Raw genomic sequence first — 16,918 nt, 5'->3', positions numbered from 1 at the left:
TTAGCCTGCTGAGTTTTCAGAGCTTCTGCCATGTCTTGTGTAATCTGCAACACCTGTGGCAGCGCTCTGAAGTATGAGCGCAGTGATGGAGTTATGTCCCCAGGGGCTTTGAGTTTCCTGCTCTTATTCTTACTTTTGGACTGTTTAGATGTATTGTACCTGTCTTTAACTGCCTCCGGTACTTTCTTTTTAGTTCCTGGGCTTTTTTTTTTTATCTACCTCTATGGTGCACTCTGGGAGCTGTAGTTCCTTCTCCAGCCCACACTCCTTATCCCTTCCTCTACCTTTTGTTTTACTTCTGGTGACCCTTGTTTGTATCTCCGACACCTTTTTATTATGGGCTTCGCTAGGTGCCTCCCCAAATAAACTGAAAAGTTTACTTGAATTCTGATGACAAATCCCCCCTTGATTAAATAGACAAGCCTTCTCTGCTTTCCCGTTTTCTACTCCGTAGTCCACCTCCGCCTTCTCAAACTTCTCCGGCTCCAGTGTGGATAAACACGCAGCTCCTGGCGTTTCTTTCTTTGCTCCCCTGCCTCTCCCGCCAGCTCCAATTAATCCACCGGTTAAACCACCGGTTGCCGTTGCCGTATGAGTGCTCCTCGCTGCGGCCGCCCGGCCGCGCCTAATCTCCACGGCTGCCCACCTCCAGTAGAAGGGAGAGTTAGAGGCGGAGATGTGCTGTGCAGGCGGTCGACGCATCCAGCGTTTCCCGTGTTGGAGGTCAGAAAAAGAAATTAAGTCGATATTAAAGCTTTCCTCAAAGCTTTCCTCAAAGAAGTTCTGCCAAACTGCGGTTTCCAGTTACGGCGTATCACTCATTAAGGCTGCGAAGGGCTCAGGTCTCGGCGAGCGAGCAAGCCGCGTCTAACCTGCGGCCGCCATGTTTCCCCCCGACCTGAGTGAGCTGATTTTCACTTTTTCATCTCAAGAGTCAAAATGTCTAAAAGAGGCTCAAAACTCAGAAAGAGGCCTTTCCCTTAATCACAGAGTGATCAAGAAAACATGGCTGAAGTGGTTATGTAATGCCAGAGCAATACATCACTGATCATTAAACGATTCACTTTCACTCCCAAAACATTCTAAAGAACCTTAATCAGATTTCCTAACCCAGGTCATGGTCAGTAGGTAAGATGGGAAGATACCCTAGCCCCTTTTAAGATCGGTAATGGCGGCAATACAGGTTCGGACAATAATGTAAATTTGAATTAAAAACAACTAATATGATCAACACATTTTCAAGAATCTTAATTCCTCAACATCCAAAAATACTTTTTAGCCAGACCAAATACTCCATCTATCAAAAACCATCCATTGCCTGTCTTGTGTAAGTTCTTAACACTTACACGTATTTGATAAATGTGTTCATTTATGTCTAAAGATTATTTGGGGTGTCAGAACATATCAGCATTCTGCAATTACAGTTGCCATACTCCACCTTTGGCTTCCAGTCTTTGGGCTTCTAGCTGGCTAGAGATCAGTCATTCGGTTATAGTGGTTACGTTTGCAATCTCTTCTAAGACTTTAGCAACTTTAGTAGTCTCACATATGGCTGATGAGCCCATAACAGGGGCAAAACCAGTCCTGTGCCTCTGTGTTCCAGTTCACGGAGGACCTGCATTTGCAGTTTGGGCTGGAATTTTACCAATGGAGCAGGGTCAAGACTGATTCGCATACGGCTGGGTCCAAACTGAGGTGGCAGGGTGTGTAAAATAGGAATGGACTGGTAAGCAGCCAAAGTAATTACCAGTGGATGAGATCTATTCAAGCATCCCATTCACTACTTTTATATACTTTAGTAAGTTGCACTAAGTTGGACAGGTATGCCCAGACGTGGGGCCCGTGCACACTGTGTCATTGGAACCAAGATATACCGGCTGATGAGCCCATAAAGAGGGTGAAACCCGTTCAGGGAGGACCTGGCTTGGCAGTTCTGGCTGGACTGTTTTGGAGCAGGGTCAAGATTGATTTGCATTTAGCAGAGTTCCAACTGAGGTGGCCTGGTGAGCAAAATAATAATGGACCGGGATGTGGCCCGAGTAATTACGAGTGGCTGTTATTACTTCAAGCATACCATCTATCACGTTTGTATGCTTTAGTATATCTGCTAATGTGGGCAACACCATGGTAAAGTCAGACAGTGTTTCAGAATACCCTTTCAAGGGCAGCCACCTTTTCTTGCTGATCCTGCCACACTACTTGATAGTACTGTTTAGGTCCGATGATATGATGCACATTTTTAGTTGTTCTGCAGAATCCTCTGAAGTGGTCATGAGGCAGAGCAATCCGGAACACATATAAAGTGACTTCACAATCAGGAGACTCTTTTAGCGGTCTGAGCAGCGAGGGCATTCCCTGGATACTTCATCTTGCATAAACTGATGACCAGCAAATGTAACAACGTCAAGCTGGTCGAGTTCCTAAAAGTCTAACATGCAATGAAGGAAAGATGCGCAGCAAATAATCAGGCGCAAATTTTCATTCAAACTGACTAGAGTTCTCATTGAAAAAGCCAGCTAGAACATATAATGCTAAAATACATGCAATTTAGGACAGTTCTTATAGAACTTTCTCTCAATAGAAGTCTATTGAGCATAAACAAGTGACAAACTATGCAGGAGGCAGGAACTTCTCACAGAGAGAATGTGAGAAGTCCTTGAAATGAAGATTTAGATACATATAAAGACTGCTGAATTAACTATTTTCCTACAATCACGCTGCTGCTTGCCAACACTAAAAATGAAGCAATTTTTACTAAGAGATGCAGGAAATGTCCAGATGTGTTACCGCACATAAAAGGGCTTCTAATCCTATGGTAGTTATGAAACTTAGCATGCATGTTAAGAGTGAAAACACTGTTGGTTAATAAAAAAATTATATTTAAATTTGCTTATGTAGTCTATCAGTGCATGTTCTGATATATATGTTCTAGGAAGTGTTAATATTATCACTTATTTGTGTGGCTAGAATACAGTCAAATTTAAGAGCAAGCAGTTCTGCCACAACCAGTGTCCCCTTGTCTTTTCTGGGGTATGAACCATCTCTATAATATACAAGATCACAGATTGGTGTGGACTCATCAGTGAGATCAATGCAGGATTGAGTCAGGTAGGGAGTGGTGGCAACGCAACGTGGTTCCTACACATGTGCGGTGAAGAACAGAGATGCAAGATTCAACACAGGGCATGGGTGATATGGGAAACAAATAGTAACAGTAGCATTATAGCATTATAGCATAGAAATAGTAAGATGGTGAGTTTAAGCAGTGAATAATATTGCAGCTGAGGCATGTGGCATAACAACAGTAAGAGTGGACCCTAACACAATGTTCCAAGAAACTGCAAGATGAGCAGCTGCAGCTACCGTGTGCAGCAAGGAGCCACCCTGCAACAACAGCAAAGGAATCATGAGAAATCGGATTTTTTTTAGTCCCCATCCTCATTAAACAATTTATACCCCCAAATCACAGCTGTCCCTCCCACGACTGTACAACTTGAAGGGCTTATGTCTAGATAATCCCACATATGCTGCCATCCCTGACAGAGTGCATGTCTGTGCGATGGAGATGGCTCTGGGTAGCTCACGATTGGCTTCAATGAGGTCTACGTACAGGTGCTACTATTGTCGCTCCCTTGTTGAAATGTCTTGTACTAAATATCAAACAAGGAGTAGGCAGAATAGGAAATTCTCTTTAGATGCTTTGTGCCCCTTAGGCAATATACTGAGCAGGAAATCAACATTGTATTGGTCCAATGAGTAAGAAGAAGCAAGTGACATACCTGACTGTGGTGTTAGCGCTCTAGCCGCGCCGCATGCGTGTGACGCAACACGCACTGGGCGAGAGCGCGGGTGACTGCGCATGCGCGAACGGCGGTTCGCGCTTCTGAGAGCTAGTCGGAGCGCGACCACAGTAAGACGCCCGGCGCTCTTCCTATAGCGTTACTTATATAAAATAAACGCATTCCTGTCTCCCAACTCCTGCGTGCTGAGTGATCCTTGGGGGGAAAGCTGGGGACTCCACAGTAGCGACGAGGAGTGGGATTTGTCCCCACAAAAGAAAATAAACATTGGTGGAGAGAAAGCAAGACCCAAAACGCACAAGACTACACTGACCACTTGCAACAGAAAGAGGGAGACACAAAACGCTGCAGGAAGCACGGGAAGAGCGCGGCAGAGGCGCAGAGATCTGGACAAGCACACCACATGCCCAGAGGTCTAGTGACGCAGAGACCAGCACAGAAGCACGGTAGGAGCACGCGAGCCTCCCCGCCAAAACCCTGGCAGAAAGGAGTGACCAAGTGGAAGTGGAAGTGGAAGGGGATAGGGGAGAACCGAACCCCAACACGGCGCAGGCAGAGAGCGCCAGCGCACCAAGCAGCCCCAGGAATCAGGGAAGGGACGACAGCGCGCCCGGTAGCCCCAGGAATCGAGAGGGTGAGCCAGAGGTCCAAGCCAGAATGAGTAACCAAGCGTCGTCACTCACGGCCCCCATCCCGTTTCTACCCAGGTCAGGCGAACCCCAAATGAAGTGGGAGGACTGGAGGGAATACTTCAAGAATTACCTAGAAGCCCTAGAAGACGAATCCAGTGATGAATTCACCCCTGCAAGGAGAAAGCGGATACTGCTGCACAATCTGGGCCCGGAAGGCATAAGGGTGTTCACGAACATTGCGACGACGCCTCGGCAAGCTGCAAATGCTGACGTCTTCAAACAAGCTCTAGAAGACCTAGACACCCACTACTGCCCAGCGGTATGTGTCTCCATTGATCGATTCAACTTTCAACAAAGGAAACAAGGGGAAGGAGAATCGGTAGACGACTACGTGGCAGCCCTGAGAAGACTAGCAGTCACGTGCAAGTACGGAGGGCTGGAGGAAGAATTTATCAAAGACCAGATTGTAATGCACACCACCAACAAGAACGTACAAGACAAGTTGTGGGCCCACGGTGAAGCAACACTAAAAGAAGTAATCGCGATGGTGAAGAAGGCAGAACTTTCCAAGCGATGTGCTGAGGCCGCGAAAAAGGAGTGTGCGCAAAGAATCATGGTCAACAAAATAGATGACGCAGAATCATCGGGGAGACACAAAATGGCGCCCGGAGACAGCAGAGGAGCCAGCAAGTGGGCGGGGAGACCCGGACAAGCAGGGAAACAACCCTCACACACCAAGTCCACGTGCTACAGGTGTGGGAGCGTAAACCACACGGCCCAAGACAAACGCTGCCCGGCTTTTCGCGCAAAGTGCACGTTCTGCGGCCTGATAGGCCACTATGAGAAAGTGTGTCGGAGGAAAGAGAAAAGATCAGTAGTAAAGTACATAGCGGATCCGCAATCTGAAGAAGGAGCGGACGAAGAATCAGATGAGGACGACAGAGTGCTGTGCGTTGAGGAGCAAGTGCTAGGCATTGACACCAAACGCTCCGACAAACCGCGAGCAGACATGCTAATTGGAGGAGTTAAGATCAAAGTCGCAAAGTCGTGGAGAAGTGTGGCTCAGTGGTTAGAGGCGGCAGACCCGGAAGCTGAGATCAGCCGTGGACCAGGGTTCGATTCCCCGCCTCGGCGGGTCTCGGGCTCAAAAATTCCACGGACTCGACAATTCTCGCTCTGGTGCCTACTCGACTCATGGGGTCACACTCTGTGACTCTGGGCAATAGCTTGCTTAATCTCCACTTCGGCCCCTCGCGGCGGGATGCCTGGCTTTCACCTTGTGAATACCCTGCCGGGGTATCTCTCACAGGGGAATACCAGGACGGGTTCCCTAAGCAAGCGCCTTGAGACCCCTGGGTGAAACGTGCGCTATATAAATCGAAATACATTTACATTTACATTTACATTGACTCAGGGTCCCCGTACACCATAGTGCGGAGGTCGGTATGGGAAGAGGAGTTTAAACCCAGCCTGGGTCCCAAACTGGAACCTCCTGACATACGACCAGTGTCATACACGAACAATCTGATCCCCATGGTAGGGTACCGTACCCTGAAGTTTGAATTCAGGGGGAGGACCGCGACGTGCAAGTTGTACGTGGCAGAGAAAGGTCCCTCGGTGTTAGGGTGGAGAGACCAAGGAGACCTCGGAATTAAACTGGACCCAGGGGGAAAGGAACAAATACTACTAACAGACGTGGACAGCTGGCCAGATCTGGAGAAGGTGAGAAGTGAATTTCCCAAAGTCTTCGGAGGCAAAGTGGGGAAGCTGGAAAAGTTCATGTACAAGATCATTCTCAGAGAAAACTCCCAGCCAGTATCCCACAAAGTCCGAAATGTACCCATAGCGGTGCGGGAAGCAGTACAACAAGAACTGCACCGGCTGGAAGAACAAGGGATCATTGAGCCCATAGATAGCTCGGAGTGGTTGGCTCCCTTGGTGGTGGCCAGGAAGCCCAACGGCAAGGTGCACCTATGTGTGGACCTGCGCGAGTTGAACAAATGCTTGGTAGTAGAGAAATTTCCGCTCCCCAGGATTGAAGAAATGCTGGCTAAAACGAGAGGTGTGAAGTGGTTCTCCACAGTGGACCTTACGTCTGCCTACCATCAAATCGACCTGCACCCGTCAAGCAGGAAATTGACGTCCTTCATCACGCCGTATGGATGTTACCAGTTTCGCAGGATGCCATTTGGGCTAGCGTCCGCCGCAGCGGTGTTCCAAAAACGTATGCATCGCCTGTTCAAAGACGTCGATGGCATCCAGTACTTTCAGGACGACATCCTTATAATGGGCAAGGACCGTAATGACCACAACAACAAATTGAATAAAGTGCTAGGCGTACTGCAGGAGAAAGGACTGACGGCAGAGTGGTAGAAGTGCAGATTTGGGATGACTTCCGTCACTTATCTAGGACATGAGATTAGCGAACAAGGGATCACTCCCAAAAGAGAGAACGTGAAAGCGATCTGCGAGGCCAAAGCTCCATCCAGCAAGGACGAGGTGCGGTCATTCCTTGGAATGGCCGAGTACTATAGCAAATTCGTCCAGCATTTTGTCACGAAAACGCACAGGTTGAGGCAACTCATAAGAGATAAAACATTGTTCCAGTGGGACAACGAGGCTCAGAAAGAGTTTGAGGAATTGAAAGGGAACATCAGCCAGGCTGTGCCCCTACACGGACATGACCCCGCAGGAAGTACTCTTCTCACCACTGATGCCAGCGAAAAAGGTTTGGGTGCGGCCCTGGCACAAGAGAGAGATGATAACACCTGGATGCATCAGTTTTGCGTCCAGGCCGTTGTCTCCCACAGAACAGAAGTTCAGTGTGATAGAAAAGGAAATGCTGGCTGTCACATGGGCCATGGGGAAGTTCCGGCAGTTCCTGTGGGGGACGAGGTTTCGATTGCAAACGGACCACAAGCCCTTAGTCAAAGTGCTTACCTCAAGTGGACATGCCACAGCCACCCCGCGGATAGCAAAAATGACTCTCAAACTCCTAGAATATACATACGATGTGGAGTACATCCCCGGGACACGCAACAAAGTGGCTGACTATCTGAGCAGGGCCTCAGCCATGGAGGAAGTGCCCACTTCGGTAACGGAGAACGAGGAAACGGTAGCGGTGTTAGAGGACATGGAAAGGGCCATCAGCCTACAAGAGTGGGAGCAAGCATACAAGGAGGATGTAAACCTGGAACAGGTTAAGAAGAACCTAGTTGAAGGATGGCCAGACAAGAAAAGACTACAGGAAGTGCCGAGGAAACTGTATGAGATGCGAGAGGAATTATCCCTGAGTGATTCGGGGACCTTCCTGTATCGCGGTGACAAGGTGGTGCCGCCCGAAAAGTTAATTCCGACCCTGTTGAATCTACTACATGAAGGTCACCTGGGCATCGTGAAGACCAAGTCAAGGGTGAAACAGATGTACTGGTGGCCAGGAATGGACATCCAGATTGAGAGACATGTTAGGGACTGCGACCAATGCCAGGGGTCAGACAAAATACTCAAACCATTGAGACCTGAGCAAGGGAAATTTGAACAACCCCGCAATCCCTGGGAGGACCTTGCTGTTGACATTCTGGGTCCGATATTGGACGATCAAGGGACAGCTAAATACGTGTGTGTTGTTGTCGACAAGTACTCCAAATGGCCGGTAGTGCATGTGCAGGAGGAGATGGACTCGGAAGTGGTAATCAAATTCCTCAACTCAGTGCTCTTAAGGGAAGGCATCCCGAGGACAATATTGACAGACAATAGCCCGCAATTTACATCTGAGAAGTGGCACCGATACACCGAGAGGAACGGGATCAAATCTAAACACACGTCGGTGTACCATCCAGCAAGCAATGGACAGGTGGAGAGATTTAATCGAGTCCTCATGGGGTCCATTCAAGCGGCCATTATGCAAGGCAAGGACTGGGAAACAGAAATTCAAAGGATGGTGTGGGCGTACAGGATCACCCCCACCTCAACAGGGTATAGTCCCTTCTACATCCTAAGCGGCAGGCATCCATTCACAAAAGACAATGTAGTATGGAGAGAAAAGACCATCACCAGTAAATGGTCGCCTGCCGTGGTCTAACACAATTTGGAGAAGGCCCAGAGAGTGTACACGGAACACTACAACAAGAGGAGAAAGGTAAAAGATTCTGTTCTGGAAAAAGGGGAGTGGGTGAGAGTTAAGCAAGCCGTGCTGAAGAATAAAGGAGAGAGCAAATACAGCCCACCCCTACAAGTGGAAGAAGTGTACAGCAGAGCAGCACTCCTGAGCGACGGAAAAGTGTGGTCCCAAGATCGCATGGCGAAGATAAACAAAATCGTGCGGTGGCCGGAGGAGAAAGGTGATGTCACTCCGGACCAGGGACAAAAAAGAGAAGAAGAAGAAAGAACATCAGACAGTGAAAACCGTGGAGAAGAAGAAGTGTGTAAGGAGAGTGAAGAGTTGGTTAGGCCGCGAGTTAGAGAAAGATCAACGAACGAAGAAGCGACGCCCAGGAGAAATGAACTTGGTCCGGAGAGAGAGAAGGTGGGAGGTCCCATGACCGAGGGTGTCCACGAAGCCTCCACTCCGGTAGGCCGCACGCGTGCTGGGAGAATGATAGTCAGGCCTGCCCACCTCAGAGACTTTGTGGGATAGAACATTGGACATTGAACCTTAACATTTCCATTGTGTAAAAAGGGGAGATATGTGGTGTTAGCGCTCTAGCCGCGCCGCATGCGTGTGACGCAACACTCACTGGGCGAGAGCGCGGGTGACTGCGCATGCGCGAACGGCGGTTCGCGCTTCTGAGAGCTAGTCGGAGCGCGACCACAGTAAGACGCCCGGCGCTCTTCCGATAGCGTTACTTATATAAAATAAATGCATTCCTGTCTCCCAACTCCTGCGTGCTGAGTGATCCTTGGGGGGAAAACTGGGGACTCCACACTGACTATCAACATATTCAACAAATGTGGATCCTTTTTGGAAGCTGAGGGTATTCAGATGTTTATTGAGAACCTGTGAAAAAGATGGAATGTGAATCCCTATGTCCTTAAAGCAAACATAACCATGAAAATGTGGCGCTCGCCTTATACCAGTCATAAAGTTAGCTGTGTTGGGTACAACAGGAAGAGGGACAAGGGACGAGGAGGTCCATGTAAATATTCGACGATCTATCAGAGGTGAGAGGCTATATAGAGAAATATATTAATGGAGACGGAGTGAGCATACCTCCATACTATCAAAAGAAAGACCTAATTTGCAAACTAGCTATGTAGGGCCGGGTAAATGAACAAAGGAGATCATAATGGCTTGCTATTTTGAAAACTGACTGAAGGTATGAGTAATACAGGGCCGGAATCTCATTAAAATGTTTGGGTTTTGCATTAAAGATGTTGTAAGGTATGAAAAAGTAATAGAATGTTTCACCAAAACAACAACACGTTTCAAACAATCAGGATAATCAGTAGTTCTCTTTTGTTTTGTTTACAATTATTGATCCTAGTTGGATCAGCTTCGATAGGACACATTTCAACAATAGTATTCAATAAAGAATCAGCTTCATCAATTGAAGCCTGGCTTGCCATTTGACCTTCTCTACACACTGACCTTCCACTTCTCCTGGCATGGAGTTATGCAATAATTGATTCTCTGTTTTTGTATCTAAAATTCAAACAGTTTGCAGTTATTCACAGAACTTTAAGACTGATTTTATCTTTCGGAATTAGCAAGTGATGTTGAGAACATGGAGGGGGATGAAGTCTACCGCTCAGGTGCATGGTTTTCGTCTCGGGTGAAGGAAGGCTTCAAATTCCTACAATCGTCACTGTCGTTGTCACTGGACAAAGGGGCGTGCTCATCAGCTCGAGTTCCTCTTTCAACCTTTGTGCCTCGCCCTGCTCAAACCATGCCAAAGTCGGCTGCCTTATTTTTAAGGCCTTGCGCGGCACATGCCCGAAATTCATCTCCAGCCGTATCCAAAGATATGTTCCTACTCGCAAGAAGCGTTCATCCCATATGAACCTATTGGCCATACCTCCTCATGAATTGAAGCGCCAAGGTGAAAGCAGGTTTGCTGTGCTGGCGCAGAGATTCTTTAACTCGCTTCCAGCTGATATTGGAGCCTGCACAGACTAGTTATTGAGATTAAGAAAGCTCCTTAAAACATAGTTATTCACCCTGAATTTAAGCACACAGTAAATCAACAAGGCTTCAGCAGATCCTATAACTAGCGCCAAGAAACCAATCGGTGTATGTGCGCTCTATAAGATAATTTAACATAACATAACATCCCAGGTCATATTTGGACACCTGCCTAACAGTTCTGATTGGTGAGATCCCCCCTAGGAAAAGGAATGGGACACGGTCTTGTCCTCTTTTCACCTTGCACCTGTCGCACCACAGTCTTGTGCTGGTATGTGCCGTATCCACCCATGCCCCTCCTACTTACTGACATGTATGCAATATAAAATACGTATTATATTATATTATATTACGTAGTGGCTTATGGTTCATATACGTATAATATTTTATTATGCAGTGGCTTATGGTTCAGCTGCACCTTCTGTTGAAAAGGCATTTATTAAGTTGTGTATAACTTTGTCAACCGTAGGTGGATCTGCACCAACTTTGACAGTCACTGAGAGTAGACAACTAACTTCTGACACACTGATTTTCATGCAGTTTTGTGCAGAGAAAAATATGAAAGGAGGGCGGCGGGTGAAAATATAAGTTTTGCCATTTTTTGCTTGCATCCACAGCAATAAAAGCTGAACCGAACAGCCAACGTAAAAGAACGCAAAGCTTTAAAGTAGAGCTTGTGTATCTGTGCACTTTAAAATGCTGATTCAGAAAATCTAAAATTCCGTCAATCATATTTGAATTTGTTCTCATATGTGATTGGATGATGAAAGATGTATTTTTCCTCCAGCTTTAAAATGACGTTTTAAAAATAAAATATAATTCTCACACTGTTGAATAGAATTCAGGCAATACTGGGGTGGAGAGGGAATAATATATGAGGTTCCCAACCCTTCAGGGTGTTTGAAAGAGCACTCAGATGTGTGGAAAATGGCAATATAAAAAGAACTCAAAAAGCTGAGTTCACTGTAATTTTTTCCTTTCAAAAATATGATTTAGCAGTTATTAAATTATGCCTCTAAAAAACTACACTTTTTTGTACACAATGACAGTTTTCCTTTAAACAGAAAAATAAAAACAAATTATTAAAAAATCTTTAAAAAAATTAAAAATAGAAAAATAGGACAGGAACACCTGTAGCACACATTCAAGGGTGTGAACTGTGGGAAAGGGCTACCTGCGGATGGTTGGGCCAAGTCATGTGGCCACCCCCTGCTGTGCATAGCCGTTGGCACAGTGGGTGTTGTGCCAAGTACCTGATCACAGACCAGGCTCAGCAGTCAACTGGCACTAAGCATGGATGAAAGCCCTTCGCAATTGATGGAGGTTGGGCCTCAGGCCTAGCCTGTGACCGAAGGCCTTGGCCAGCTTGAATGGGGAAAAAGTGTTTAACAAAAGGATATATAAATTCAGCGAATAAACGCACTTACAAACTAAATTAGGGTTCTTGCTCAAATGGGCAAAAATCACAGAAATTTCCCTTATTTTGTATGTGATGCACACAATTGAAGCCTTAAACTCACGTTCTCCAACTGTGGTATCTATGACCCCACAGGGTGGCCCCCACAAGGAGTCTAAGGATCCAAGGATCCGATACTTATTAATCACTCACGGACTGTTTGATGTACGTATGGTGTGGCTCATCACTAATATGATGCACAGTTATGAGGATACATTTTCGAAGCATGTCATTCCTCAGCTGCATATAGGGTTCAGCAGTGCTCTCATCCCTACACCTGCTGAGGTGGAACTCTCATCGGGATGCCCAACTAAAGCATTACCGTCCCACCTGGCTCCAGCGTGGGAGGTTCTGTGGTCCGACAGTGGTTCTGTCCTGATTGAGCTCACAGTAGGAAATGGAACTTCAGGGGAGTGGAAAGTGGATTCCTGAAAGTAAAAGATTGTTAGACATCTCTTCGACAAACTATTGCGACTCTACCATGAATAATGTCTGAGAGCGCCTACCTCCCCATCCAGGTCGCTGGACTCTGTCTAATTACGGCTTTGCTATCCTTGGGCCCAATCTGACGAGGACTATCTTTACAATACTGTGCTGTAGCTGATTGACTGGCTCTAAGCCTCCTGTATGAGCTCCATGCACTGATTATCCTTATCTCTTGTCCCCTCTTCAAAGAAATCTGTGGTCACCATATGGTGGTAAAGCTTTTAAAAAAATCTAAATAATAAATGCTCCAGGAGACTTAGGAGTGGATCACGGCAGTTTGATGTTCTCAGTGCTCCTATTGCCAGGGGGATGACTGCAGCAATAGAGTTTCCCTTCTCATTGGAAGCCTACATTACAAGGCGATCACTAGGATCTTGTTGGTACCCGTTGGATTTCTGATCAGTGATCCCTGAATGGAATATCTCCAGCTGCCACAAAGCAGCACTACTGTACAATAAAGCAGTTTTTCAAGAGTATTGTGTTCTTCTATCTTACACTGATGTTTAATTCTCCTATTTACTTTTCTTTACAGCAAGGTCTGGTAAATTGGCAGACTCTGAGATAAAGACATTCAAAGACAAGGCCCATTGTTTGCATCTCTCCAATGTCATTGTTTATAAGAGTGCCACACTACACGAGGAGAAGGGTAAGATAGTCATTACTTTATTGTATTATCTTATATTCATCTGAACACAGAGGTATGCAGTGTCTCCGATGATAAATGATCCACAAAGTTAAATGTGTGTTCTGTGATATCCTTGAGGGCCCACCACCTTCCCACCTCCAGGCTTGCAGAGCAGCTGAACATATGGAAAAGTCAAGTATATCCTTGCAGAGTAGAATTCTGTGCATTTCTTGAAGGTACACTTTCACACTCTCCATTAAAAGCTTAAACTTCTTTTTGTACAATAGGAAAGGGAAATAATTCACAATATATATTATTTCAGGATAAATACTCATCGGAAAAGAACCAACCTTCACCCAAATGAGGCGTTCTGAGTGTTCCTGTGTATGCATGCGCATAATTTAATACAATCATTGAGAGACTGCGGGTAAACTTTTTAATATCCTGGGTATTTTTAATACCCAATTGACTTAAATACATGCCTTGCCTATTTAGCCAGTAGATTACAGAATGCTTCTTAAACTGAGGTGCTACTGGGAAAATATATGTACTTCCACAGTAAATTACTTGAAATGTCTCAAAAAGTGATAAACAAATACAAGAAAGCACAAGTGTTTTCTCATCTTTTTTCCGGACTGGACATAGAGTAACCTAATCCACATAGGACTAGGTTTTAAACTCCACCTCACCCTGGATAATGCCTTTAAATTAGAAATCCATCTTATCCTTCTACCTTATTTTCTTTCTTTTCACAAAAAAGACTTCAAACCTCAAATTAAATTACAATGCAATATATATTCTAATTAAATAACATTCATAAGTAAATGTAGATGTGTATTTTGCAAATGATCCTAAAGAAGTGATCTAACACCAGTACTTTGAGCAGCTATAGAGCTGTGCCTCATTTCATTTAAGCTAGCAGTGTCACTTCTCTTATGTTGTCATTCCAGCGTGTCACACCAATGTAACCCATTTGGGAATATTGGATTAGCGTAGGCATAATTCTGACCTGTCTCAGCCAAAAATATAAATTTACATTGTAAAATTTATATTTGAAAAAGAGAACTGAGCAACATGTGATTTTTTAAAATAGTTTTGGTGAGGTTTAATAATGCAACTAGTTAGTGCAACTGTTCTTCCACAGATGTTACATGATTGTGTGTTACACCCCCCAGTGTAATCTGAAAGTAAAACGATGATGTCACTCCCATGACCCCACATGCCCTCATATAACCTTTACCTTTCTAATATACTCCTGATCACATATTTCTGTGGTCGACTAGGCTAGGCTGAGTTCCTTTTGGTTAATTGTTTGCATGAAGAAAATATCAGTTAGAAAAATTAATTCTCATAACCGTTGCTCTGGAAAATTGACCAACTATCCCATTTTATTGTCACAGCTTCTGCCTTTGACATCTTTTGTTCCTCAGTATTACATAGCTCTTAGTCGCTGTAACAAGCACTAGCTGATGACCCCTCGTACTCACTCTTCCTTTACTCTTCCTTCATAGGACCCATCAGCTATCTCCTCAGTCATGTCCACATGTCGCATTTCTTTCTGTATCAACAGATGATTGTACTCTAATGGCTTGAAGAGTAATTGCTACTTTCTGGTGCTCTGAAACTTCTTTTCCGGTGTGAAGCACTATGGTATGTATTCAAGGTAAATGGATGGAAGATATTAACATGTTTATCCTCTATGATCTCTTCTCTAGGAGAAACTCACCACAAAGGACATTCTGATGAACAGCATCACCACTAATGGGTCATCAACCTCACAGTGTATGGAAGCGGAGCTACCCTTTCCATAGTATATCGATAACTAGTGATTTTGATAATTACTTCCTTGTTTAAAAAGAGAAGAGTTGATTCCTTGTCCCACCACACTGGTCTGGGACCTATACCTGCGCTTTGTGAATTCCATGGAAAGCAAACAAGATTAAAAGCACTTTTTAACTAGATGAAATCTCACACTTTGACAGGGGGGCTGCACCTGGCTGCCCTGGTCCGATGGAACTTTATGAAGGATCCTCAGAAGCTCTTCAATGAACTGTCTTTGCTTTCCATAATGTCCAACTCTCGTACTTAGGACACCTGAGTCTTCGGGTTTCTCAGACATTATGCCTGCAGAGATGTGTATGAATAAAGATCTAAAATCCTGACATGTTTTTTCGTCATTTCTAGACTTCGCTACAGCTGAGAGTAATATGTTAGAGGGATATTAAGTGGGGACCGGAATTGCTCTGTGTTGGTTGGGATACCTGGGTGGGTTGGTGTGTATTTGTTTATGGACTTGTGGGTTAAAGGCACACAAGAAAGATCTAAACAGATGTGCTGGATCTATGTTGGGGCCAATTTAGTCATGTGGTGTCTGGAATATACACTGTAGCAGCTGCTGACAACTAGACTCTTTGGGGTATGCAAGTACATATTTCTCTCTCCCTTGCTCGCTCTTTCTCTCCATTCAAACACTATGTTCTCCTTATTCCTTCCTCAATCTCTCAGGATCTTGTATTGAATAGATATGTTTACCTATAAATCAGGTCTGTTCTGTATCTTGTGCTGTTGTGTGTTCTGGTGAAAAAGGATCTAGTTTTATTGGGTTTCTCTTACGGACTACCATGTCTTCTACCTTGTGCTTATGTGTTTAATTTAAATGATAAGAGCTGCCTTCAACTTACGTTAATGCTTGTTCTGTTATGGAACAACATGTTCCGTCTTTTCTTTCTGTGTGTTCAACTAAGGATGGAGAGGTGTTGTGCTTGTGCTTGAGTGCTGTACCTTGCCCTTGGGTATATTGTGTTAAAGATGATATTCCATACTCAAATTTGTATTTGTTCTGCTGATAATGATGTGTTATATATTTTGTGTGTATCTTAACTTATGTTTGTGTGTCTTCTGTGAAGGATAGATTATGGTCCCACAACTATTGGGTCCAATGAACTATAGTTTAAATCACTGAGATCAAAGGAAGTTAAACCATTTCTGTGTGATTGTCGAATCTAACCACTCTTTGAACCCTCAAGAGAGAGAGGCAAGACGCTGGAAGTGCCTCCTCCACAATGCAAATATTGATCTTCCTCTCTTAGGATATCTCCAGATTAGAGTCCATTTTCACTTATGTTAGGTCAGTTGTAGAACATGCAGTTGGTGTGTATTCGGGAGTGAGTCTCTCCTGCTAAGTACTCTACCTTCACAGCACTCTGCATTGTCTACTGGGCCATTCATGGCAAAACAAAATGTTGCTCATCCAAGTTAAATTCCACAGATGCTCATGGTACAGAGAACACCACTGTAGATTGGTATCTTGTATATTTACCTCTGCCTGCTGTATATGAGGGAAAGTCATGTAGCTCAATCTCAGCAAACAACAGAGACATTCCAGGCACCTGAATTTCTGAAAGTATCATGGCTGTTCGGCTACGTTTTTAAGCATCTTCAAGCAACCCCAAGAATCTTTGCTAAACACATGCACTTAACTCAATAAACTCTTTTTTAGTTGTCTGAAAAAAAATGCAGCACGATACATAAATATTCGTAGTTCATGATTTATAAATACATCATCATAGAAAAATTATGAAGCAATTATTATTATTTCTAGCATCTGTGAAAAGGTAATCTTCCAAACCAAAGTCCTTTTCAGATTTTTATTTGAAGTTAACACGTAATAGAGACCCCATCCACAAACGGAGCACAAATCCATCACAACCGCTTTCAACCAAGCCTTCCGTTTCTCCCCTGAAGAACCTCCAGCTCCGCTGCCACTTAAGCATCACTGCTAGGTTGCAGAACCTGACA

General features: G+C 44.8%; 1 protein-coding gene and 1 long non-coding RNA gene across 5 annotated transcripts in view; one reads left to right on the top strand and one right to left on the bottom strand.

Moving 5' to 3' along the window:
- Window positions 1–15,282, top strand: part of LOC144756283 (uncharacterized) — a 362,112-nt gene extending 346,830 nt beyond the window's left edge. The window contains exons 20-21 of the mRNA XM_078645944.1: window positions 13,028–13,141; window positions 14,836–15,282. Of these exons, the coding sequence (XP_078502070.1) occupies window positions 13,028–13,141; window positions 14,836–14,882 (161 nt within the window). The 3' untranslated portion in view covers window positions 14,883–15,282. The remainder of the gene's footprint in view (window positions 1–13,027; window positions 13,142–14,835) is intronic.
- The window catches only part of LOC144756284 (uncharacterized), a 540,171-nt gene that overhangs the window by 493,356 nt on the left and 29,897 nt on the right, over window positions 1–16,918 (bottom strand). The gene's annotated exons all lie outside the window — the stretch shown is intronic.

This window comes from Lissotriton helveticus, chromosome 5_1, assembly GCF_964261635.1.
Source record: "Lissotriton helveticus chromosome 5_1, aLisHel1.1, whole genome shotgun sequence".
Taxonomy (NCBI): domain Eukaryota; kingdom Metazoa; phylum Chordata; class Amphibia; order Caudata; family Salamandridae; genus Lissotriton; species Lissotriton helveticus.
The sequence above is the reverse complement of the archived record's forward strand: the minus strand, read 5'-3'. Positions and strand labels throughout refer to the sequence as shown.